The sequence below is a fragment of the Montipora foliosa genome, chromosome 13, assembly GCF_036669935.1.
Source record: "Montipora foliosa isolate CH-2021 chromosome 13, ASM3666993v2, whole genome shotgun sequence".
Lineage (NCBI taxonomy): Eukaryota > Metazoa > Cnidaria > Anthozoa > Scleractinia > Acroporidae > Montipora > Montipora foliosa.
In genome coordinates, this window is record NC_090881.1 from 13,773,989 (window position 1) to 13,801,488 (window position 27,500).

General features: G+C 39.6%; 1 protein-coding gene across 1 annotated transcript in view; it reads right to left on the reverse strand.

Moving 5' to 3' along the window:
• Nucleotides 1-27,500, reverse strand: part of LOC137983804 (unconventional myosin-VIIa-like) — an 82,831-nt gene that overhangs the window by 26,684 nt on the left and 28,647 nt on the right. The window contains exons 14-30 of the mRNA XM_068830973.1: nt 26,933-27,011; nt 25,994-26,125; nt 24,128-24,263; nt 22,923-23,029; nt 20,944-21,081; nt 19,485-19,546; nt 18,565-18,754; nt 17,854-18,033; nt 16,253-16,471; nt 15,475-15,582; nt 14,086-14,229; nt 6,482-6,553; nt 5,831-5,899; nt 4,987-5,121; nt 3,505-3,591; nt 2,779-2,862; nt 1,350-1,442 (exon numbers count right to left, since the gene is read on the reverse strand). Coding sequence (XP_068687074.1) covers nt 1,350-1,442; nt 2,779-2,862; nt 3,505-3,591; nt 4,987-5,121; nt 5,831-5,899; nt 6,482-6,553; nt 14,086-14,229; nt 15,475-15,582; nt 16,253-16,471; nt 17,854-18,033; nt 18,565-18,754; nt 19,485-19,546; nt 20,944-21,081; nt 22,923-23,029; nt 24,128-24,263; nt 25,994-26,125; nt 26,933-27,011 — 2,035 coding nt within the window. The remainder of the gene's footprint in view (nt 1-1,349; nt 1,443-2,778; nt 2,863-3,504; nt 3,592-4,986; nt 5,122-5,830; nt 5,900-6,481; nt 6,554-14,085; nt 14,230-15,474; nt 15,583-16,252; nt 16,472-17,853; nt 18,034-18,564; nt 18,755-19,484; nt 19,547-20,943; nt 21,082-22,922; nt 23,030-24,127; nt 24,264-25,993; nt 26,126-26,932; nt 27,012-27,500) is intronic.

Consider the following 27,500-nt stretch of genomic DNA (forward strand, 5'->3'; position numbering starts at 1 on the left):
GTTCCCCGAAACGTTTGCAATGTCAGAAGAACGGAGTGGAACAAAGAGTTCCAGAAGCAAAGAAAATCATTATATATCTTGCCCTAAAACGTGGACAGCATGATAGATTCTACAATTTGTTGTGAATCTAATGGCTTGCTGGATGAAGAATAAGTCTCCGAAAGCCAAACTAAATATCCAACAGCCGGCAATGCACAATGCCAGATACGTTTGTGTGAACTAGGAGGGAGCTTTAGAAACGACGACGGGAACGACAACGAGAACGTCATCTAAAAAACGTAAATTCGCGTGATTGCAATCACTTCACGACTACCACAGTTATGAGCGGCGTTTAATTTAGGGGAGAAAATGAAATCCCTTCTCTCCAGTGCTGGCGTCCTCCATAGAACCTCAAATCTGCGGGCTATTTCACGTTGTTGTTTTGCAGACGACCGCAACGAAATGGATAAAAATGAAAAATGCACGTGCAAAGCGTGCAAAGCGTGCAAAGCGTGCAAAGCTACATGTATTCTCTATTTTCGGATTCCCCATAATACACTTTGTTTGCCCCCCAAATTTTTCATAAAATATTGTTTTCAAATGCTCTCGGGAATATGCAGTGTCCCCTAGAGCATTTGAAAACAATAGTTCATTTGGGGGGCAAACAAAGTGTATTATGGGGAATTCGAAAATAGAGAATTACGGAGCTTAAGCAACGATATCGGCGACGGCAACGAGAAAGGAACAAATTTGCATATTTAGTGGGCAAAAACGATAGCTTTGCACGCCCTGCACGTGCGTTTTTCACTTTTGTCCATTTCTTTGCCGTCGTCAGCAAACCCGACGTGAAAAAGCCAAACTTGAGATTTCATGAAGAACGTCGGCACGAGAGGATAAATTTCCATTTTCTCTCCTAAATCACCTTAATGAAGCGCCGTTTCCACCAGTGTCATTTTTGAGGAACTACCACACCCTTGTCACATTAAAAAGTTGAAATAGTCAAGAAGTGATTTTATACAATTACGTTAATTTATATTTTGAGATGATGTTCTCGTTGCCGTCCTCCGTCTCGTTGCTAAAGCTCCCTAATGCTCAAATAGTCGCCGACGTCTCGCGGGAATCTTCTGACTTCCCACCTAAAAATAGCACCTTTGAAATTAACAAAACCTGGTAAACGCCCCTACACTCCCTCTTTCTTGTTTAAGCCCAGAGATGTTGGTTCGTTCGGGATTCAAGCTCAAGGTAATCCGATGCTTCATCGATAGGGCAGAACTGAGGGTTCTCTTTAATAATAAAAAGGCTTCCACTTCGATGGCGAAAAAAAAAAAAAGAAAAAAAACAAAAAACGAAAGAAGAAGAAGATGGCCTACCTTTGTAATTTTCGATTTCTTTTTCAAAGTTAACGACACAATTTTCTTTCGTAAGGTTTCTCTCTTTTCTCTATTCATGGAATTACTGGAGCCCTGAAACATTGGAAAAACAAGTCGTCAAAACACTCATATTGTTTAAAAATAGAGCAGTGGTAGTCAGGAGCTAACATCAGAGAGCTTAATCACGCGCGTTTTTAAGTCGCGGACGTCCAACGGAAGAGAAAATTTCGCGTGCCAGGGCAGTGGTGTCTCCCAAATTTTTACACTAATTATCGCAAGTAAATGTGGTTGTGTGAAAACAGGTTAAAAGAGAAAACACCACACTTTCGGTTGCCGTCCGCGTCCCAAAAACGCGCGTGCTTAAGCTCCCTATTGTAAAATAACACAGCCTTCATCGAGTCCGAAATTGCGCCTTCCTGGTCGCCAATGCGTATAAAAAGTTAGTACTGCCGACCAGAATTTCACAAGTGGTCGCCAGTGGGCGACCATTAAGTTCAGAGCCGTTTGCCAACAGGTGTCGACTTTTTCTCCTGCCGATGTTTTTGAAATAAAAGTGAAAGGAGTGTTTCAGTTAACTACCTCCATAAGTCGCAACCTGCCACGTTTTTTTGCGGTTCCTCATAAAATGCGTATTGCGGGCGAAAAACCAACGACTCAGTAGAGAGATTCAAGGGACTGGTACGAGGAATGTAGCACGGTAACAATGGCAGCTTATTTGCGACAGAACGTGACTGGTGTTCCCATGGCTGAAATTTTCGACAACTAAGGGGCACATGGATTTCTTTATTACATTCGAGGTGGGATACATTTTCTCTCCAAAATGTCCGCTTTCGAAAGCCAAAAATAATGCTTGACACATACACAAGACTTCGCGGTCGTTGCTTTCTGGTATTCATTAAGAAGTTCAAAACGTGCATTTCCAGGCGAAAATTTTGGCGACCACAATTTGCCATCTGGCGACTGAAAATGTTTATCTAGTCGCCAGTTGGCGCCCATATAAAAAAGTTAATTTCGGACCCTGTTGACAGGAGGTAATTACTTGCATTTATAGCATACAATTCTTTATCGCCTTAATGCCGGTTTACACGGTATGATTTGCCGGCTAGTTTTGTCGGGCCGATAAATTGTACCGTGTAAATTGTGTAAAACGTGTAATTTTTCTTCAACAGTTCTTTCCGTTGTCCCTTTAGTATCCACTCCTTTTTCAACGCTTTAATTTTTTAAGTACTTATGCGCATTACCTACTCACATACGTTTTGATTGACATGGTGGTTTCTCTCGGAGTGTCGGCCCGACTTGTGATTGCGAAATTGGTTTATTTCGGTCAGGTAGAAAAGCTTTTTTTGTCTTTAAAGAAAATCAAGCTGTTACGTAATGCAAATGATATGGTGCATTTTATAACCAAGTAATAAAACAAAATTATACACACCCCGAAATCTTGCATTCCTTCGTTCCCCTTCTCTTTATATTTCCTTCCAAGGGTGTCGTATATTTTGCTCATCATGGAATTGTCCTGTTTATGGAAAAAAAAAAAAAAAAGAAAGAAAAATCACGCTGTATCTGGAACATATGAGATTAGCAAGGATGGCGTATCACTTCAGAGAATCTTTCACCTACTGACTTGAAAACCGGGTGCGCGCTGTACCGCTAAAGAAAACTTAACTTTACTAGGAATCAAACATCCTAAAATAAAACATGGGCAACTACGAACAATGTATTTTCACAATTAACTGTCTGGGAACTCGGAAAAATCCGAGCCCCAGATGGGATTCGAACCCACGACCTTCCGTGATCTAGTTGTCAAAACATGGGTACTTGAGCAAATGAAGACTTTAAAACATACCTAAAGAGCATACCCATAATTCCCTTAGCCCTGTGGTCCGTGCAGACAAAATGATTATGGAGAGAGTTGCCAATCGCAAACAAGTTTTTAAATCAGGCTACACTGCAAACTACACTCTATTTGCAGAAGTAATGAGGAGTCACTTTGATAAGATATCGTCTGTGTGACATAAATCTTTCAAGCAGCCATTCTTTATGCTATCACGCAACGCTGCTTTTGTTGAGAGGAGCGTTGCGTGACGACACGAAGAACGGCTGTGCGGTACACTAGTGTGACACTTTGTTTTTGTTGTTGATGGTGTTTTATTTTTACCCTCATGTCCGGTTGTGAGATGATCAATTTTGGGTCTGGCAAGTCCCCCATAAATCTCAAGATTGTAATCCAAACAGCGAGAGCGGCCTGAAAGAAATTAATAATGATAACAACATGTTAGAAAATTAGCTTCCGCGGACACTTTCGTTGACACTGCAACCTACCTATTTACTTACCCTGCGTAGCTTACGGTTCATCTCTAGCGTTCCGCAACAACAGAACTGCCCACTAAGCAGGCTCACATTTAATATGTAGATTTAGTCAAGCCTAAAAGCGGAGGTCCCGGAAGTTGACCTCGCTGAGCTCTAAAATTGAGCCCGTGATATGGTCACGTGATACTGGTCACATTGGCATGCGAAGAGGGGTGGACGGTCGTACGGTGACCAAAACCAAATTTTATCGCACAGATGGGTTACCATACCTTCTTACTCATCGTCCTCCGCGTGCGCGCCATTTACTAGGAAGCTTATTAAAATGTGAGGAGTTTTTAAGCTGACGAGGGCAACCGGAAGTTGCTGTTTTCCATTTTAACTTCTCGTGACACGATCAGATCAATAGTGCAAAGTATTTTTGAGCCAGTAGACCCAACAGTTTAAAAATCTGGGGAGACCAATGTTGCTCAAAAAACGTCGCTTGTTTGAGCTCCCACTACGACGTAAAACGAACGTTACATACTTTAAGTCCATATGAAGAATAATACAGATTCTAAATAAAATGCACTAGTATTTGGCATTTAGTTAACAATTTCCTATGAAAACACCATCGAATAACAGTCCAATATTTACTAAATTTACTTTAAATTGTCGGACTACTTTTTCTCCTAATTTCGAGAAAATACAATAAAATATTGAACTACTGCAATAATAGAATAAGATAATTCCAAAAATGATTCTTGCTTGATTTCTTCTGTTTGAATGATTTTTCAAGAGCCACTATTTTGGATTTTGGAACTGCATTGGGCTGTCTAATAATACTTTTTTTGGAAGCCTATTGAGGCCAGAACATCCAAAACAGCGGCATTTGAATCAAGTTGTACTGTAGACATTCTTAACCTTAAACTTTAAACATTCCTTTTGTTCGAGCTTTTGACTTGCAATACGTCTGTAAATTTTATTCATTTTGTAGTTTTATAGCTGTAAGCAGCGCCTTTGAATCTTGTAGAAAAGGTGCTATATAAATGTATTCTTCTTCTTCTTCTTCTTCTTCTTCTTCTTCTTCTTATTATTATTATTATTATTATTATTATTATTATTATTATTATTATTATTATTATTATTATTATTATAAGAAGATGGCGGAAAGTTAACAAGAAATCTAATCTCGTAACAGACTGTTTTCACATGACGTCACGGCGGCCATGATGGATTAGTGAAATATTCTTTTGGTAATTCAACTCTATTTCTATGAAAATTCTTCCTTTTCCTTTAGTATGCAAATATGGCTGCTGGTCACGTGAGCAAAAACACTCTACTTTCAGCTTACCATGCTGTCTGCTTCGCTGGTCAGCGGTAAAAGTGACTGCTTAAGCGGTCGCCTGAGATACGCGGGCGTAGCGCCTCCTTGAAAATAAGTGGCTGCAAACTTGGAAAACCTGAATTGCGACACATCTTCTTCCGGCTGAAAACGGAGAAGACGTTTATCAATACAGTGCCTCGAACAACATACACATTGTTTCCGATGGTGCACAAAACGAAAACGAAACAATAACAAAAACACTCGAGTTGTCTCAACTCTCAGAAGGTATTTGCTTTGGACACCAAATGCTTTTTTATTATCAACCGAATTTCCAGAAAATTTTAGAGCACAAGCAAGTGTTCAAGACGACATAATTTTGTGAAAATCGGATGTCAAAATGATTTCAGTGACTGTCCGTGATTAATTTACTGTAAGTTTCATGCACTGAACAAAGGCCTCATAACCAAAAGAATCCCTTGACCAAACTGATCTCAGCCGACCCAAAGGGAAGAAAGGAGGTCAACCGACGATTGGGAGAGTTTGACAAAAGAAAATTACAAGGCTCTCACGATACAATTCTATGTGTCCAACCCAGTGCGACCTAGTATGCTTCGCAGCCGTTTTTTGTTTTTTTTTTTGGTGGGGGGGGGGGGGGGGGACGTCAACAACGGCTGCGAAGGAGAATACGTGCGACAAGTTCCCAACCCTTGAGTATCCTATCGCATACCATCCCATTGGATCTCACTCATATTTTGGGTATGAACTTGTAATGACGACGAGGCTGAAGATAACTTAGGCACAGAGTAGACAAGTTTAGGGGAAAAAAAAACGTAAAAAAGTGATACTAAAGACAACAACAACAAATTTTCACCTCCGGCGCCCTGGTTACTACAGAGGTCTCCTCTGCGTTAAATTCCACATCTGGTGCAGGCTCCAAATCCTGATTTAAAAGCAAACATAAGGCACGAAAATCTGACCACTCATTATGCAAGATAGTGTATTAAGATATGGGCAGGCTCAAATTGTGGTAATCTTAGCAGTGAAACAGACAGACAAACACCGACCGACAGGCAGACAGACATAGATAAGTACACTAAAGAGAGATAGACAGACCGTCTAACAGACAAAAAAGCAGACAACACAAAGAAGATCTATGAGCTTCAAATTCTGGGTCTCAAACACTGCATTTTTTTCGATTTTCCGCAGTTAGACTCATCTTTTGTTTATCCAAAGAATGATGGAACGCTAGGTTGCTACACAAAAATTAAACACGTGATCACTAGCTGCAAAGGCTATTGGCTAACATGGCACTGCAGGCGTTGTGTTAAACAGCCTATGTGAAAAAGCAGATCTTTTAAGGAAAAAGGCATCACCTCCAACATAAAATTTGACGCATCTCAGCTGCATGTGCTCAATCTTTAAAATGCTTTATTTTACCATAGTTAGTAGAGGAAGACGAAATTTAACAGTGGGAACGCTTCGATTTTGGTCTCGTACCCGTCTTGGTAACCAGAAAACTCACCTTGAACGCAGTAGGAGCAGAATTGACTGCTGGTGTCTTCTCCTCTGGCAGAAAACCGAACATTTCATCCACCTAAGTAAAAGCAAAAAGAAACAAACAGTGCAAGTAAACAAAACCCATCCACATAAAAACACGTCACATCTTCTGCCGTCAACACCCTTCAAGAACCGGTATATTATATTGGCGACTCAGCTATCGACATAAGTTGATATACGAAGATTTTTGGTGTTCATATCGACAATACGCTGTCCTTTAAAGACACCTATCAGCTGTTTTAAAGAAAGTCTATGCCAGTCTGGAGCTCTGAGATGACTTAAAAAGCTGGTGCCTGCGGACATCTCACTTATGTTGTACAAAGCTTATATATCGCCGCACTTTGAATATTGTACCCCATTTCTGTTACGGACTAACAAAAATCTGAACAATAAACTTGAATCTGCTAAGTATTATGCCTCAAAAGCCCTCTTCAATTACGCTAACAGCTTAGATTATGATTCTATATTGTCTACTTTAAACACGCAATCAATGGAACATAGGCGGTACTATCAGTCACTCATTCTCGGTTTGAAATGTCCAAAAGAAAATGGACCAGTTTACATTTCAAATTTATTGGAACTCCGTCAACTACATTACAACCTAAGGAACATTGAACACAATCTCGCCCAATCATGTTACACTAATCGATATAACCAAAACTCATTTACATATAAGGCCTCATTTATGGAATAGCTTCCATCATATGTCAAGCAACGTCCAAGCTGAGTGACGTTCGTAAGAAATTGAAAACATTTATAGATTTTAAGGCTAGCTGTAAATGTAATTATTGTATTGCTTTGGTATTTAGCTTATACTGCGGACTTAATTGGTATAAATATATATATTTTTTTACCCATTAGGATTTGTACAGTTTATCAGTAACGAAAAAGTATGACGCGGGTTTGGTGTTACTTAAAGCTTTTATCTTATTTTACGTCCTAAATAGATACGTTTTGCCGATATGATTCCTATAGTTTATATTCCTGATTTATTAATTATTGTGTATATTTGTTATCTTCTTTTCTTTTTATTGATTTCAACTGTCATACGTTTCATACATGAGCCTCCAGTTCGGATACCTTACCCTACATATGACTATAATAAATTGATTGATTGATCCTGCTATACTGCTGACTAAAATTGCCGAAAAAAGGCATTCTCGCTATGTTGTCATGAAGTGGATGAATACTTGGAAATACTCCAGTAAAATAATCGAAAATACCCGAATGAATTTTGAGAAAACTCGAACGAATACTCGGGGTTTCTCGGAAGAAAAATCCGAGTGTCCTTCACAGGAGTCGAACCTACGACCTTGTGATTACTAGTTCGGATGCTTTACCACTGATAGGAGACCCGTGGGAGCGAGACCATTGTGACTCGGAAATACTCGGAAGAAATCCGAGTGCTCCTGTTCATGAGTCAAACCTACGACCTTCCGATTACTAGATGAGATGCTCCACCGCCGAGCGCCACAGGAGACCCACGGCGGATAGGCCATTTAAGACTGTAGGTGCAAGTAACAAACATCTTGTACAGTGAAAGGCATATATCCTATGGTACAATAAGAGATTAGCATCGTTTGAACGTGAAACAGCAAGCGTCAAACGCTAGGCTGCTTTTCATAACGGCGTGACAATTCTCATTCATTCCAACCTGTCTGCGTCTTTTGAGAAAGTGTTTGATATCTGAAGATAACACGCAATAAATGAGCTAAAATCAAATAACTTTCTTTGACTCTTGGCAAAACACTAATTTCAGTCTCGCGTTGGCCGTTTGCCGCAACCGCGACGCTACACCTCTCCATAAGTGAGATATCGTGACTTCAACTACCAATCGGAAAGTCGAAAGCTTCGAGGCGGCTCGGATTTCTTTTCAAATACGCGATTGTCAAGGTAGAAAAAAAAAACCTTCATTTTCTTGACTCAGTGGCTTTAGAACTTACCATTTCCCTTATTATATCAATGCCATGGAACTGTTCATAACAATAAAGCGAGGAAAAACCGCTAAACAATATGGCGTCTGTGTTTGTTTTCCAATGAAAAAGACAATGGCATTTAAGTTATATCTTCTGTGGCATGTAATTCGGAAGATCGCAAGAAAGTAAGATTAGCTTCATAAGTTGAGCCAATTACAGACGGATGGTAAAAACCACACTCGTTATTGATACAATCACGAAACTATATTAGTTTGGTTTAGGCGCAAAAGAACAATTTCACGTGCTTCTTAGGAGAACGATTTGTTCGCATCTGTCACAATACGCAATAAACACATTTATCGTCTGTAGTAATAGACGATACAGTGGATTTGACACGCTAAGTTTTTGTTGCGTATGGAACCAAGATATGCAATTTTAAAAAAGTGTAAGATATTTAGAAGAAACGAAGATCATAGGTTGCGCCGAGCAAAGCATGCAGTTTGTGAAGTCACGCGAGAATGGATAAACGGAAACAAAGAGGATACGACCAAAATAAAGAGCAAATAACAAAAATAAAGAAGTAGATTCTTCATAAAACAAAAAACAACAACAAGACAAATCAACTTGTCTCTCAATTTTGCTATGACTGAAACAGCTGTAAGTGGCTTTTGCGTCCGGAAATGAGGAAAAATATGGTCAACTACTAAAGCTTGACATGTTCATTTGTACCTCATCTTGGCCGTTTGTTAATCACGTGAGAATGGAGAATGGATAAACGGAAACAAAGAGGATACGACCGAAACATGTAAATAAAGAGAAAATAACAAAAAGAAAGACAGCCTTTGATTTTCGTTTTAGTTGAAGTAGAAACCCTCGACTTCTAATGAACAAATAGTTTCTTCATTAAACAACAAGGTAAATCATCTCGTCTCTCAATTTCGCTATGACTGAAACAGCTGTAGGTGGCTTTTGTGCCCGGAAATCGCTTGAGGAAAAATATGGTCAACTACTAAAGCTTGACATGTTCATTTGTACCTCATCTTGGCCCTTGAAGTTTAAAATTTCCTGCAGTAACAATAACTCGTCATCTTCGCCATCTTCTTGCAAGACCTCAGCCTTATCTCCGGCGAAGCTGTCTTTTTTCCCGTCAACTTTATCAAAATCATCCGAATCGAGAATGAAGTCGGCGAATTCGACGATTCGCCGCTCATTTGTTTCTTGAAAAAATCCCTCGAATCCCTCAATATCCATGTATTCGGGGGATTCCACTTGTTTTTCAGGACTCGACGGAGGGCTGGGGAAATACATCTTTGCTTTAAAGCCCTTAAAACCTGTAGTTGCTAGATAAATGAGTATGGCATCGCAAAGGGCCTCCCACGATAAAGACCCTATGGCCTTCACATGCTATTAAATTTCACTAAAGACGAAAACTCAAAACATGATACCCTGAAATGTCATTTTAACATTCCTTAAAAATACATGCGTGACACACTTCTTCCTTTAGTATAACTAAGTTTAATAACAAGCAAGTCACGTAGATTAAAGTGGAGATAGATTTCGTGAGACCATTAAGAAAAATCTAATGGTGCATCAAAGCCTTTAAAATGAGGCCTTTTGACTCAACTCCACCTAGCGATAAGACAGTAACCTTTATCGCGTCCATCAAGAGTCCATTTACAACTAATCTCACATAGCGACCAATTTCTCTGCAATCCCTCATAAACACCACTTTACACAAATGGAACCTTAAGGAGCTTAAGTATTCGATTACCAACGCTCGACCTCGACCTGGCACTGAAAGTGCGCTTTGTTCGAGCTACAGTAGTTCTAAACCATGTTCCACGAGGTTATCCTTTTTTTCAATTTTATCGAGAACTGCGGCTTTCGTCTTCACTGAGCAAAAACCAACAGTCCAGCTGATCGTAAGCTGCGCTCCAAGTTCGTGCGTGGAGGGTGCAGCTTCCACACGAAGAAATATTTCTTTAATACTGATTAAGAAAAAGAAAAGATGGGGAAAAAAGGCACGCGTTTGTTTGCTTTAAAAGACACCCAAACTGCGAAATCAACACCATCATATGGAAATGAGAGGGCACAGAGTATCTGGCAGCTCGGCCACATGGGAATTATTATTAGTTGATATATCCAGTTTCTCTCTGTCAAACTATTTTTTCCGTATAAGAAGTAAAAACGTTGTTACACGTTCAATCTTTCAGCTGAAACTTATGTACAACGGCGCTGCGATTTACACGAGTTTCAGCAGGCGTTGCACCGTGTAACACAAAAGGTGGAAACTTGTGCGCGAGAAGTCTCGAAATGTTGTCACCAGATTCCCGCAAAACAAGTCAATATTATTTCCACGGCCTTGGCGGGTAAGTTGCAGTTTCTCATTCAATCAAGTTTCCTCCTCAATTGAAGGATTAGTTTTAGTTGTTAATTTGCTCCAAGTGAAGTATTATCGTTCATTTTGGACACAGAAAGCTTGATAGTGATCATGCGAAATGAAAACATAAAAGCCGAACTCTAATGTCTGGACTCCCAGGACTCGAACCTGAGAACATTTACTTAACAACCCCTTCACTTAACCACTAGACTACCACATCACCAACTGCGAAGATGCCTTTTTTTTTTTATTATTATTATTTATTTCAGCATTTTTTCTTCCAAATGCCGTGTTGACACCCGCTAAAAAGCAAGCTTGCACAGTGCAAAATGTATGTTACCAAACTTCAAGAGAAAGATAGCCGTTTTAAAGTCAAGACTTAGACTTGATTTCTCAGCAATATATACTAATCAGTTTTGGTAAATAATTGGCACACGCACCAGTCAGTTGATCTTTAATGGTTAAGTGGATCAGAACACTTCCTTCAAAGTGTGTGCTCCGGGTTCAAATCCTCTCCAGGGTCGGCTTTTACTTTAAATTTTTATTTGCTACGACAAGTCCTGTGACAAAGTTCTCGAAATGGGAGACAATACTTTGCATGGAGGAAACTGACAATGAAGGATAATCCTTCATTTGAGGAACTAGATCGCGTTTTTCTGATTAGCGTAAAAAGACCGAGCGAGACCAGTTTCACGAAGTGGTGTTACAAGGTGAAACTCTTGTTTTTCTCAACGTGACCACTGCGATCTTTGCGACCGTTGCAGAAGTAGAAAGCGGTCCTCCTTCATCGTGAAACGTTCCTTGCAACAAAAGTCTTTAAAAAGTTTCAGGAAACCGACCATGGTAGACGGTGCAGCGCCTGCTGAAAATTGTTCGACCCAGCGCCGTTGCACGTAAGTTTCAGCTAAGGCCTGGTTTTCACTAGCAACGCAAGCACGAACACAAGCTAAAGTGCGCTTTTTTCATCGTGAAAACGAGGTTGATGAGGTTTTCATCGTGAAAACGAGGTTTCATCGTGAAAACGAGTGCTCGCATGAGCACAAGCGCAGTCACAAGCATCATTTGTTTCTTTTTCCTTGTGTTTACGTTTATGCTTGCGTTCGCTTACGTCGTGCGAAACGCAGCACGAGCACAAGGAAATGTGCTACGTCTGGCCGATAAAAGCACTCGTTCCAGATTCCCTCGTCTTAGCATTTTAACAAAATGGCGGATGCCGTGGTTGATTTTAATTCTTATGCCAACGTTCGTTTTCAATTGCATAAGCTTCTTATGCTTGCGCATGCGTCGCTAGTAAAAACCAGGTTTAAAAGTTTCAACGTGTAACAGTGGCTTTCAACCACTGGCTAACAGATCTAGAATGAAGTCCGCGAATTCGACGATTCTCAGTGTCAAGACAGATCTACAGCATGGACATTATTTTTAATAGTAAATCTTTTAGTCTGTGGAAACACTATACGAAGTTACAAAAACTCTACTAGGTCTGGTGTGAGTTCTTAACTACCCGGGCATGTTATTTAAAGAATGAGCCTATTGTCAATTTAATGTTCTTGTTAATAGATAACATAAGCCTAATATGTCTGTAATGTAACTGCATTAATTTAATTCTATATTCTTTTCATAACGTGCATTTGGATTACCAGTTCAAGATAGCTAATGTTTCGCTATGTCAGGAGTAAAAATTCGCAGCATCACGATTGCAGGTAAGTTAAATGAGATTTTAAACTGAAAGTTGAGGTGGCAAAATTCGTAGAAGTGCGAAGATCAGATTTTACCTTTTTTAGACAGATGAATGGTCTAACCATTACAATTTTGATTGGTTTAAAAGACTCCTATTTTCCACTAATACACTTGCCAAATTGTTATCGGACAGTTCAATAAACCAATCACATTCAAAGTCGTAGTTTAAATCAATCAATCACATTCAAAGATGTAGTTTAAATCAACCAGTCACAACCTTGGTTTCAATCACCATAGAAACAGTGTACAGACTCCAAATTTGGGGCTTTCTTTCTTTCTTTCTTTCAGAGAGACATTTAACAATTTACGACTCCTTTGTCAGCCTTTTAATGCAAATTAGACCTTTCCTTCATAATTTGGCTCTTCTTCTTTTCTCGGAAATTGTAATTTTTATGATTAATTGGCAATAGGACTTTGCGTCGTCCGATTCGGTCTGTAATCATACTCTTGATAAACAAATCGGACTCCGGCTGTGGGGTCGTTCGATTTTGGAATCACTCGTGTGATGACAGACCGAATTAGACTCCACTCAGTCCTATACACCTTATTCCAAAATAGCCACCATTTAGTATTCTTTTGTTTCCATGCAAATTGGCCCTTATGGCCTCGTTCGAGGTTAAATATTCTTTTGAATTTCACGTTTGAAAGCGAGGCCATGAGAGCCAATTCGCATGGTAAAAAAAGAATATTAAAATGGCGGCCATTTTGGAATAAGGTGCATTAACATTACTAATAATTACGACAGACTGTTTTGAGGTGTTAAATCAAATCAAAGATGTACTCTTTAAGGGGGGACCTCTAGGTGCGTTTAGAGACAACTCGAGAAAACAAAACAAGAGAGAGAAAAAATGCAATTTTCTTTTCTTTTCTTTTTGTCACATTATTGATAATTTACATGAGGCTAAAATGTTATTTAAGTAAGGTTAATCTCCAGCATATAAGGCTTAGGCCTTTATTTTGGAGGCGACCCGGAATTTAGAAGAGCTTCCTTGTGCGCGGACGCGCAATATTTGCTCAACTTGGAAGGCCATTTTAGCGAATCGTTCCGGATTCATTGAGCCCCACCCATCCCGTCCCGACGCTACTTGATCGTGGAGGCAAGTATCTGGTCACGATTTTCTTTTGTCTGGACCGTGTTCCTGTGTGATGTTGCCGGTAAGCGGCTGCTTTGGGGTGTTTACCGCTTGTGGGGTGCCAGGGACACCACCCTACGGTGCCTAGGCACCAGTAAGTAAGTAAGCAAAGTAAGTATCGGACTTTTAGAGTAGCTAGAGTAGCTAATATCGCCGAGCATTGAACAGAACAACCTTTTTTTAGAATCCCAACTGGAGGCAAACCAGCCAGTTGCCTATTTACAAGCGCAGCCAGGAAATTGAACCAGGGAATCAACCAGTGGTCAGAAGGAGTCTTGACCCCGGATCTTCGGATTTCAAGGCAGGCGCTTTAATTTAACCACTGGGCTGCACTGCCTCCTTCCCAAGTTCATCAATTCAGTGGCCATTTTAATGCTAAAAAAAAAAATCGAGATCCACTCACCATTTTAGAGTCGTCAACATCCTCTTCTCGCCGTTTTTTGGCCATTGCCTCAGCCACTTCAATCTCGTGTTTCTTCTTTTCCGCTTCTCGTTTCTTTCGCTCTTGTTCTTGCTTCTCTTCTTCCTCGATTTTTGCCATCCGTTCCTGGAAAAAAAAGCGTGAGACATCATGTGAAAAAACACTGTTGTCAAGCACTGGTGTCACTGTTGTCAACATGTCACGGGTGACTACTTCTGCCACGTTTTTGCAGGGACGTGACAAATAAAGATCCATTTACACTAGCAAGTTTTCCTTGACACTTTTCCTTGACCAGTTTTCCTTGGCAGTGTAAATGGAGAAATACGACAATTTTTTCCTTGACAAGTGTTTTTGTTCAAAAACTGGCATGCTAGTTTTTGAACAAGGGTACTTGTCAAGGAAAAACTTGTCAAGGACGATATTTGCTGGTGTAAATTACTTGTAAAATGCACTTGTCAAGGAAAACTTGCTATATTTTCCATTTACATTACCAAGGAAAACTTGTCAAGAAAAATGTTTCAAGGAGAACTTGCTAGTGTGTACAATCGGCAAGTTTTCCTTGACAAGTGGACTTGTCAAAGAAAACTTGCCAGTGTAAATAAGGCTTAATCTTCGCTGGAACAGGTAATCTAAAAATAGACTAATTTGTAACAACACCCTTATAAAATTCACTCTTGTGGTAAGTTGTAAATAATCCATTATAGAGAGTATCGTGCAGAAATATGTATTCCACTCTCCTATTCCTACCTACATATTCTCCTATAGAACCGGTCTACCCCACAGCTTGTTTTTTTTTTTTTTTTTTTTTTTTTGTCCCTCTTTCTCTATCTATTAATTTAGTTATCTAATTACTCAGCTCGTTTATTTATGGGCCTTATTCGTGCGGCGGCCATATTGGCCATAGACAACAGATTTCGTACCCCAAGCCTCGAGTTGAAATGTTTGGAAACGAGTTTCGGTGGGACAAAACAAAAGTTTTTCATCGCTCGGGTCTCAACATCGCCGCTGTGTGATTAAGGCCCATTGTACGTTTTTGTTTCACAAATTTTCACAAACGTCTGTATGTATCCAAGAATTTGGTTTATCAACGAAGTTGATAATGTAAATTGGCCACCGTACAGAGATTCTAATTTACAACATCAACTCCATTGATAAACCAAATTTTTGTATACTACTTCCCCATCCACGCAGCACCACAGTTTGTTTAAAAACTTGCCCCTTCATTCATTTGTATGTATCCAAGGTTTACTAACAAATGCATGATCCGCACGTGCTTAGGCATTGCAATTTTTTTTGCAACACCTTCGTGTTTCAAAATGGAATAAGACCCAGACCTTGAGCAACAGTGACGTTATTTCCTTGATCACTGACCTTATGAAGTCTTTCTGCCTCTTTTCTTGCCGCGTCAGCCGCCATGGCCTTCTTCAAGCGTTCCTCTTCAAGCTTTCTGATTTTTTCTGCTTCTTCGCGTTTCTTTTTCTGTTAAAGTAACAACAAGGAATGCATGTGTAAAAATATAGAAGGAAATGATAATAATACGATTACACTGAATACATAAAAGCCCTAATACTTTTTTTCTGTTCAGTCTCTGTGGTTCAATAAACCAGATCGGAGTTTCAAGAAACGAGTCTGCGCGTCGGGGTAAAAACAAGTATATAATTGTCTTTTTTGTTCGGTAAATACTTGCGAGAATTTGAATTAGAAATGTTTTGTTTTGTTTTTATCCCGACGTGCGCACGTTTTATGAAACTCCGAAGCATTGTTTCCAGTTTCTCTTGGGACTTACAATGGTCCCTAGAAAAAACAAAAACAATGCTTATGCAAAATTTGGGGGGACAAGCAAAGAGTATTATGGTATTTTCCGAAGTCGGATATTGTGACGATCAGTATTCTTTTACGAAGACAAAACGAAGAGAAGCAAGGTTATGGAGGCAAGTTTAAAATGAAATGTTGGGAAGGTCCACTCACTCACACACGAACGCACGCACCAAATCTCGCACGGACGGACGGACGGGCGCACGCCCGCGCGCACTGCCTCCTTCATTCATTCACGACTTTATTTTATTTACTTATTTTGGGTGGGGAAAGAGGATTTTGAAATTTACGCAAAACGAAGTCATGGTGAAGAAATCTTTTTTTTGGTTCCTACCTCAGCTCTTAATTCTTCTGTTCTTCTTTTAGCCAGCACCATTCGAATCCCTGACTGGATCTTAATTATGCTTTGTAGGCGAGTTTTGTATTCTTGCCGCGCAAGAAAACCACGACAGTAGGCTTGGAAAATTTTCATTCTCTCTCGCAATATGATGTACTTTGACGATAAAACACGGGCGCGGTAAGTGGACTGGAGTCGAGCAATACCAAACCGAATCTAAAAGGCAAACAGTAAGTTAAGTCGTCTTCGAGACAAGAGGGATATACATGTAATAATAATACAATATCATCTGGCTTTCAATATACGGTTATCATTATTTTAGAATAATGACAATTTTTGAAGGAGTGTTGGAAATTAAACTTGTTTTTTTTTTTTTTAAAGACAGTCTAACGGTCTGAGCATGTAATTCAGACATGCCTCTATTCGGAAACTAATCCTTTCCCCCATCCACTAGACCACCTTTCTTCACAAAGACTGTTTGGGCCATGTGAAAATTCGGTTGCGAAAAGTTATAAGCGCAAGTTCATACACCTAATTCCAAAATGATCGCCATTATACTGTTCGCTTCTTTGCTTGAATATTAACCCCTTTTGCCTCGTTCTTAAACTTAAAATTTAAAAGAATATTTTACCTTGAACGAAGCAACAAGAGCTAACTTGCAAGCGAACAAAAGAATACTAAAATGGTCGTCATTTTGGAACAATGTGTATTAGTGATTAATTATGGCTCGTGTAATAGGCCATTTTCCAAATATCAAATATTCAGCTTGATAGTGAGGCAGTGAGGACAAAAACAATACGAACAAGTGTGAATGAATGTGAAAATATTTGCATATCAGCTACTTCCCTTTGTCCTCAGAACCTCTCTTTCAAGCTGAATTTTAATATGTCGAAAAAGGCATATTTGTGAACGTTTAAAACATCACGAATGACCATAAATGCAAGAGGGAGTTCATACGGTTTTCTATTTACTATATAGGAGACTTCACTGTTTATAAACAATTCTTTTTTGTTATTTAAATTTTGCCAACCACAAAACAAGAGAATCCTTTGTTTCAACCGCCAACAGATCTCTGGTTGGCACATTTGCTCAGTGACCTAGCCTGTGAATGGCTGCGAGGCTTCCGGTGACCTTGTATTGATACAGACCTCACTGCTGTTATCATGTGAATAGACCAATTTCGATATATTAAATTTCAGTCGAAAACAAAAGATATCATCTCGAGGCTCTGGGGAATAAATATACGGGTTTGTATGAGTTTATTCCCCAGAGCCTTGCGATGATGCCTTTTGTTTTCGACTGAATTTTAATATATCGAAATTGGTCTATTGTGTTTTTGTAATCGTAATTAGTCTACATAAACATTAAAAAGGCACAAAAGTTTGTATCAAAACAGGATCACCGGCAACCTCGATTCCACTCATAGGCCAGGTAACTTAGCTACAACTGTAAAATGGTCTATTGTTTTGAGCAAAATGCATATTTTTTTCAAATAATCACCTATGTTATTACACTAAAGCCATTCACGTCAGGCTCGATGAATAATTGTTAAATAATTGCACATATTATGTAACTTCAGTTTTTTTCACATAACTCACCTTCTGGTATTTCATCCTTTCTTGGTAGCCTCTCCAGGTCTTTTGAATGACAACACAACCGCGCTTCATATTGATGAACTGCTTTCGAACCAGGAAGCCACGAACAACTCGCTGGATCAAGATGGCGCGCTTTGTGAGCAATTTTTCTCGCTCTACTTCTAGAAGAATGTCCTGTTGATCCTACCAATCAAGAGAAAACGAATGGACCAACATTAATGAGACACCACCTGTCCTAGTGATAGCCCTGTTCCTAATTAACAGAGACTGCTGGATAAGAAGGATAACTCTTAACTTAACTTAACTTAACTTAGCTCTTCTCTTCTCTTTTGTGGCTGTGTGCGCACTGCATTAATTTGTTACCATATTTTTATCACGATGAATAAATAGAGGCACTTATCACTAAACCAAACCTTTGAATCTGTGCTTAGAGCTTGATGAGCTCCTGATATTGTAAAACAAAATCGATTGAGGTATGTTAAGGGATAACGATGTTGGATCCTGTTTAAATGTCATTGCCATTGATATTCAGCGGTTTCGGCGAATTCTGAATGAGAATATTCCTTCAAAGTTTACCTACGTTCAAAGTATGGCCAAGTTTACGTTCAAATCCAGTCAAGTACGGTTAGTTACTTAACCAGCCTCAAATGAAAAAAGAAATCTCTTGACAAAACGTACTAGCCGAACGAAGAAGCAAACCCCTTTATTACCTACCTTTAAAAATATTTTGGTTTTTCCGATCTGCCAGTCAGAATTTCCCAATAGACTCTTGGTGATTTTGATCGCAGCATTTTTCATGCCTTGGGAATCCAGTTGACTTCGCGCCAGGCCCTCGCTTAGCATGTAATAACGGTCTATGAATTCCTTGAAGGTATGACGCATTGGGTAACCTGCCTTTCGTATTCTATATTGAACAAAACAAAAAAAAACCTTTGATTATGAAAACTTTCCATAAAGCGTATTTCAATAAAGCCGCAATTTTGACTTAGTGTTTCTTTTTATTGAAGCAAATCCTAATTCCCTTGTTTGAAGTACTCAAGTTTGAAGTTTGGAAAGAAACAATGAGAAAACTCGAATAACAGAAAAAGAGGTTTTTTGACGCTAGAAAAACACGTTGGGCAGTAAAAACACTACCCAGCATAATCCGAATGTGAGAGATAATAGGTAAATTAATAACGCCCCAAGAAGGTGTTAAAACTGTTGAATTGACAAATTCTGACAAACCGTTAATAACCCTTTTTCTTTCCTTAGCGATTTCAAGTGTTAAGTCTTTGTTGATAAAAAGACAAAGTACTATCACGCATATCCTTGCGCTTTGAATCTCTTTGTTGAGTCTTTGTTGATAAAATTTATTTTAAAGTTAGGAAAAACTACCATCACGCAACCTTGAGCTTCGAATCTCTTTGCTGGGTCTTTGTTGATTGAATTTATTTTTAGAGTAGGACAAAGTACCACCACGCAACCTTGAGCTTTGAATCTCTTTGTTGAGTCAAAGTACCATCACGCATTAACTTGCACTTTCAATCTCTTTGAAACGAGAGCCTGAAGGACAATCTCTTTGAAAAGAGAGCCTGAAGGAAGTTTAAATGGACAATTGAAATAAGAGGAAAAGAAAGGAAAGTAGATAAACAAACCGTATGGTCTCCATCATCCCCGAGTAGCGTAATTGTCGACAACAAAGGCCTCGATCAAATCTCTGAGACAAAAAATATATTTTTCTTTAACATCAGTAGTGTGCAGAAGTTGGGCCCCTGGGATATTTTGCAGACCTTTAGACTGCACGCAGTCCCTTCTGAGTTAGTCGATTTGGTCACGCAAGACCAACAGCTCGCTCTATCGCCATTCCCTACTCGGCTCGCTTGCGTGACCAAAGCGAGAGGTTCGAACTCAGAAGGGACAGAGAGCAGTCTAGGAGACCTTATTCTGTAACCCGGTTCATAGACCGCTCCCTACAATCTGGACGTAAGTCCCAAACAGCAATGACTTATCAAGCAAAAAAGGGAGAAGAAATGTATGGGGGAATCTTCAATAATTTCTAAAAGATAAACCAAGAAAGAAGTACTTAATACCGAAATAGCAATCTCTAAAAGATTCAAGGAGACTATTTTTCTTTAATATTCTACATTTTACATAGAATGTTATGGCCTAATTAGCACTTTTTACATTCCAATATACGTGTCGTTGTTCAACAGTGAGAAGAAATGTAATCTCTTACAATTCATTCACACAAACTAGGGCTTTTGGCTATCCAATGTGTGTGTTGTTCAACGCCTTTTCATGGTTAATATTCAATAGCTGTCATTGCAGGTGAGCCCACGTCTCAGCGGTGTTAGTTTCAGAACGCGTGAAAACGAGGCTTTCGGGTAAAAACAAGATTTTCTTATCGAAGGACTGTGTGATTTCTTGAGTCTTGACTATTGCCTTCGCTTTTTTAGAGTGATTTGAGGTTTGTTCGGCGTAATTTTATCATGGAAAGTATGGGAAGGAACTATGTATAGCATATGAATGTGATAACCGAAGTAGCAACCCCAAATGTGCGAAACAATCGAAGGCAGCTTCCATTCAACGTCTTTAGTTTCTCTTCATATGATCAAATGTTGGCCCGAAAGCCTCGCTTCGTGACGCACCCACAATTTCCAACGTTGCAAACAACAGAGAAAAACTTTCGAAAAACTTTTGGGCTTAACATTTTGCAAATAAAACCCAAATGCAGGGATGGCACAGTAGGTTAGTGCGCAGCACTAACGGAACACTGATGGAGGGTGAGGAGTCAAATGAGCGCACCGTCGACCTCAGGTTTGGCAGTTGAATTACTGTTACGAGTTACTGACGTTAAATATGGTTACTTTACTTTGATCCATATTAATCTTCTTCAATTTCCCCACCCCCCCCCCCTCTTTTTGAATTTGCTGTTTTATTCAAACTTTCCTTCCTTGTTTTAAACAGTTATTTTTTTTACGTTTCGCTCGATTTGCTTGCCAGCACCCAGTCGCTGAATTTAGTTCACTTTCTTGATACCTTCTCTTTAACTTTAGCAAAGATAATAACTCCCAGCAAAAAAAAAAAAAAAGCAAAAATCATCATCTCCCTTACCATTGGTTTCTTGTAGTCATTCGGTTTAATGCAACGTACGAAGAATGGGTGGCAAGCGTTTAAAGTCCTCATTAACAAATCAAGGGATTTCTTAAACTGAAATCCCAGAGTCGGTGCACGCTTCCTCGTGTCATCGCCCTGTCAAACGAATACATTAAAGTTCAGTAGAGGAAAGAGAGAGCATAGTTTTCAAGAATGTCTAATTCCATTTCGACTTTTTTTTGAAAAGGATTAATCAAACCCAGGCCAAGTCTCGATCGCACTCCAAGACGCCATATTGATTTTCATACTGAAAGCTCGATTTTTACCTTTGCCTTGTCAAAAATATGATGCGCGCGCAGCCTAAACCCGTTTGACCGGACTGACTTCAAAAATGTAAAATGTAAATGCTTTGTTTATAGTGGAAGTGCACTTAGCTATCAAGCTAGTTTACAGGCACCCCACTTTTAGCAATCTGGAAGACACAAATCAAACTTAACAGAAGCATTATTAAGAGCCCCAAACTGGCAGGACGATACCAGTTGACTATTTACAAAGCGTGGTAGAGTTGAATCCGGGACAACCGGAAACAAATCCAAACCACAGGTAAGAAAGGGATTTGAACCCAGCGCAACTGCATGCAAGGCAAACGCCCTAACCACTGGGTCAAGCTGCCTCCCCTGCCCCAGAAACTTTGCCTGCGGCGACTTAAAAGACTTGACACGATTTAAGCAGAGACTCTCTTGCAGGCCCACTGGTGAGATTTAGAGAGGCTCTGCTCTCAAGGTGCCAGGCTAAAAGACAATTAAGCGCGCCTGTATTTTGTTCATTGGTCTGTTTGGTTTCTTTTTTCCTTTCCTTTTTTTTTTTTTTTTTTTTTTTTTTTGTGTGGGGGGGGGGGGAGTTCTTATTGCATGATACAGTGAAGAACTCAGTTTTTAGTCGAACCAAACACCTTCAAAAAGATGTCGACAACGCTTTCAGGTTCACATCGCAAAATCAACTTCCAACTTCAAACGAAATAGGCATTAGCTAAAATTTCTGCCTCATTTTCAACTGTGAATACTCCAGACAACTCCAATTCGCAATTCATCACGTCAATTTATTGTCGTTCTTTCTTGGAAGTAGAAGTTACGATTGGTGTGAAACGATTTGATTATGACGTGATGTCTGTACATCCAAGATGGAGATATCAAGAATCAATTCTTGAACTTCAAAGGAAATCTCTATCCCAATCTTAAAATGTAAAATAAAAGTCACGAAAGCTAAAATCAAAGTTCAGTTATAAGGGAGCTCCACCCTTGCCAAACCTTTAAGGAAGAAAGGGACAATGAATTTTAGAATTTTAGAAAAGGGAAACACGAGAAAAGGTTAAACACTGGTTACCCTTATTTTATTTATTTGTTCATTTTCTCTCTCTTTTTTTTTTAAGAATCTTGAATTCTTAGCGGTTTCACCGAAAATTATATGTAGGATCTGAATACTTGGACTTTGGAATCCGGAATCCAGCCTAAGGAATATGAAATCCCGCTTAAGTGTAGAATCTGGCCACGTCAAGAATCCGGACTCTACCAAGGAGGGATCTGGAATTAAGGATATGGAATCCGGAACCCAAAGCGTGGAGATCAGAAATCAAGACTGTCTTGGATAACCTTACATTGGGCGAAATTAATCACCACATAAGATCAAAAGTAGCCAGCTTCCCTTTGCTACAACCGTTGACGGAAATTTTGCAAGTCAACCAAGAAGCCCATCAAAAGAAGCACTCAGGGTTTTCCCGCGAAAAGTATCATATTTCCCTTGAGGCGAGATAGCTCTGTTTTGATTGGCTTTTACGACAGTGGGCGTGCTTAATTTCCCAAGGGAGATGTTCTATAAATAAATCTACTTGGGAAAGAGTTGACTCCTAGGCCAAGTATAAGAGATAGAGGCTCGCTTGATGAACTCCTGATCAAAATGCAAGTCTACAACTGAAAACAAAACACTCAAATACATTGTACCATTGCTCTCTCTTTGGAAAACAGTTCGAGCAGGAATTTTGACTTGCTTTCTGCAACTAAGTCAACGAGATCAGCACTAAAGGTATCGCGATTCTTGCCAAGGAAGCCTGTATTTTTAAAAACAGAGGAAAACGGCAAAGTTAGTGCATATGATGGTCACACGGGTTGCTTGTAATTACTTGCATTTCTGGACATATCTCAGTTGATGATACTCCCTGATCGTGTTTGACTATCACTATAACTACCACATACTATCTTTCCAATTTAATGAACTATAATTTAACATGTTCAAATTTTCATTATAGGCTATGATAGCGTCCTCCTTTTCACCACACGCATGATAAAGGATGAGGGCTGATAACATTATAGACAGCTTTAGATTCTAGGACGAGAACTACTACGAGTACGAGATTTTCTCGTAGAACAACAGTGAGCGCGCGCATACCAGCGTCATTTTGGCGGGAAAAACGTGATACGGTCGTGATTTTAGTACCAGGTTTTACAAAAATATCGTCGTGCCAAAACCTGTCACCACTGTCACCAACAAGGTAGTAGTTTTGGTTGTTTAGGAAAAGTCTCGGTTACCAGCAAAAAGAATAACTGAGCAACCTGTGCTGCCTACAAAGAGTGCGATTAGCCATCCGGGTTATAAGATTTCTAAGTATTTTCGCTAAAAACGGACAGCCAAATCTTGTACTCGTTCTCGTCCTCGTCCTAGAATCTATAAAACTCCCTACTGTCTTTGCCATTTTCTGTCGACTATCGTCAGTTTAAACTGTTTGGCTATGTAATTGATTCTCAAACTGTCAATGACTATCAAGCGCCGTTGCAACACGGCTTTGTAAACCCTTTTCCAGCTCACTTAGATCTCTCTTTCAGGGCAAGTATCAATGCAAAACTAGTGTGATAACAGCAATACGTATTATCGAATGATATCTTATGACAAAAAAAAAACCCTGCATGCAATAGTGCTCGCTTTGAAGGACAGGCTTAAGAACTCTTTTGCCACTCATTCAGCCAATCAGATGAAAGAAAAAATAGTTGATACATGCTCGCATACGTTTCCCGCGCTTGGCGCCCTCAATGCCACTTTTCCTTGCTCTAATTGGTTCATTTGATTGTCCTACTGTGATTGGTTAGGTTGGGATTTTCAAATCCAGTCAAAAACCAATGCAATAAGCAACATCTCTACTTTATTACACTACCTCTGGAACAGTAGAAGACAGTGCCTGCAAAGTGCCGGATACCAAAAACGGAAGAAATTGTGTTAACGGGCGGAATAAATAGTTTGGATCGCTTGTGATGGGTATTTATTTTCTGCAACATCGTTGAATCTGTACCCTAAAGAACACAAACATAATATTAAATACTCCCAAACCCGACTTTGTAGTGGTAATCACCTGATCTTCCTTGTGCAATTTGGAACAAATAACCACTCGTTATCTTTTGCAAAGACGACGTAGGACAAGTGCAATTTGAAGTCTTACAAAAAAATTTGCCCGGGTTAATTTATTTCAGATGTCTCGAAAAAAATTATGCGATTACCTCTTAAAGGCCCACATTCACCCTAGGGGCATTGCGTGCCGTGGAACAAATTTCCGTCTATGAAAACCCCGCAAAAGCTGAGATTCATCCAATCAGATCGCTAGGATAAGCAATGCGAGTTTCCCTAACAAATACAAACAGTAGAAAAACCTGTCGGTTGAAGGTGGGCCTTTAATAATGTACATAAAAAAAATCCAGATGCTTATCATAATTAAGGCCGGTACATGCGAGGGAGCTTGCTCCTGAAACACGCTCCCGAAACGCGCCCCCGGGTACGTACCCCAACCAGTCCACACGAAGGATACGGCGAGGGAACTGAATGATGAAACAACCCGATTGGGGCATGGGAACTGTTGTGGATGAAAAAAATAAGCCAATTTGATTGGCTAACTGGAGACACGTCATGTCACGGCAAGCAAATTTCAGTACACACCAGGGAGCTTGCTCCTGAAACAGACTCGTGCAACAGATTTGCCCCTGGAGCTTGCTCCCTCATATCAAACCAGATTGATATGAGGGAGCAAAACTCGGGAGCAAAATGTTTGTTGCGCAACATTTTTTTCGCTAGAAATCGTAGGTGCAGACGAGGGAGCTTTGCTGCGGGAGCGTGTTGCAGGAGCGTGCTGCGGGAGCAAGCTCTCTCGTGTGTACCGACCTTTATGCAGAAGCAAAGCACGGAATTACCTCAGTTCTGCAAGAATGTTAACTGCTGACTGCATTTCTCCTAGCCAGTAAGACTAGGTAACAGTTTCTATGTTTCTTAGTAATTCACTATATCGATATGACTACGTTTTGTTAAGCACTAGCTTCACTGTGTTCCACTTTTGTCCAGATCTACGCCTTTGCTACTTATTCCAACAATAAGGGAAGGTCAAAGGTCGGCGTTATATTTTGCTTAGGGTAAAAGCGGCTGGTAATCTTTACAGAGGGAGCAGCATTTGGGGGACACTTTGTGACATCAAGGAGGGTGCCTACTATTGTTATTGCGGATACCTTCTGCGCATCTCGAGATACTCGGATTTCCTATGGATGGTGCTTATTAATACAGGGATATTTTTGCGCGGTTCAAAACTATACAGAGAAAGCAGAACTTAGAAAGTGATCTTGGCATCCAAAAGGAAAATTGGGGGTAACCACGCATTTTTCAGAGATAATTAAGCTTCAATTTGGAAAAGAAGTATTTTAAAGCTTTTTACAAATATTGTTGATTAATTATCTTCGAAAAATGCGTGGTTATCCCCAATTTTCTTTTTGGATTTCAATAACACTTGTTGAGATCTTCTTTTCCCGCATATTCAGTAATCCACGCAAAAATACCTTTGAATTAGTAGGCACCGTCCTTAATTGTGTGTATTCCGAGACACGAGTGATGTTGAAGTTGAAGAGAAAAGCAAGGGGACACTTTGTGAGGCTTATTGAAATCCGCCTGCATCTAATTACTTGACCTTCTGGAGATATCTGAATAGTTCGTAGGAATTCTATTGCCATTTACTCTTTCTCCTTATCTCGCTTAAGATGTGGATTACCTTTGGAAATCTGCTTTCTTCGTCCACGAGAGCGATGATGTTCATGGGCTTCTGAGCCAGTAAATCAAGAACATGTTGATTATCCACAAAAGAAATGTGCTGCCACTTGATATCTTCTTTGTTATACTCTTCCTAAAATCGTTTTTAAAGACAACTTAGTAGAACAATAAATTCTGGAACTTCTCATAATTGGACAAGCCTTTATTCAGCAAGTTCAATTCAAGAATTTTCAAAAAATCCTGAACTGTTCCATAAGAAAATTAGTGCGTTCACTTCTGAAGAAGATCTATGAATATGAACTCCGCTCAGTCATGTAAAACTTCCATTCAGCTGAACAAAAAGCTATCAATCATTGCATTTCGCTTGAGATTTTGCACGTCATTTTCGTGACAGAAAACACATAACAAACTCGGCCATTTGTGTCCGATTTTGGCGCTCCCAGCCGTGGAAACGTGGTTGTCATGGTAACTTTTTTCCGGCTTGTCGGAGAACAGCAGTTTGGTATAGAATTGTACTGCTTTTGTCTGAGTGTATTTAAATATTATAGCAATTAACAGTAATTGCTTTAGGCGAATTATAACATGAAGATTTCTGCAGATCGGGTGATGGGTCCTGAAAGCCTCAACGAATAAAACCTATAAAACTGCAGAAGTCTTCATGAATTTCACAAGCAGAATTCGATAATAGTTTTATTCATGATTCATTCTTTACATTCAGAGCTCTAAAAGATATGCATTAGGATGTTCTCAAGTGATGTAATGTGACGTCAACTGTCCATGGTTTTCCATGTTCGGATGATAGACGTCACATATCATTGGGTAGATGACCTTGTGTCGTCGGTTTAGGTTTAAATAATGATACGAATCTCAGCTAAAAGTTTCCATCACCCGTGGGCGACGCGTTCATTTGTTTTCTCGAGAATCGTTACTGTATACTGACCTGTTCCAGTTTAAATATATGCTGTACAAAGAACTGTTGTAGATTTTCATTGGCGTAGTTGATGCAAAGCTGCTCAAAACTATAATAAATAATATTATTATCCAATTGTATTAGTTATTGTACAAAAAACACAGGGAGCGAATACAAATATTCCACGATATTGTACAGTTAGGCATTAGTACACTTAGGTATTGTGCAGTAGAGAACCGGTTTGACTAGTTTAGTTGCTGACGTTGCACAAATCTGTCACCCGTTCGCGGTTGTTTACAATTCATTTGTCAAAAAATTAGTGCAAAAAAACGTTGGATAACAAACAGTTGATTAGATGTTTTGGTGTGTAGTATCGCAGAGTACTTCTACTCGTTGTTTGCATTTTGACTCGCCCTAGCGGGTTGGTCAAAATACAGCACAACTCGTTAAGTAATGATCCGTGTATGGTGGATAGCAATTTCCTTTGTTATGCGGCAACGGGGCTTTCCCCACATAGGAATGTTATCATTTTTACACAGAGAATGCATAAACCTACAGGAAGGCAGTTAACGCAATAAAATTCATGTACAGCCCACTT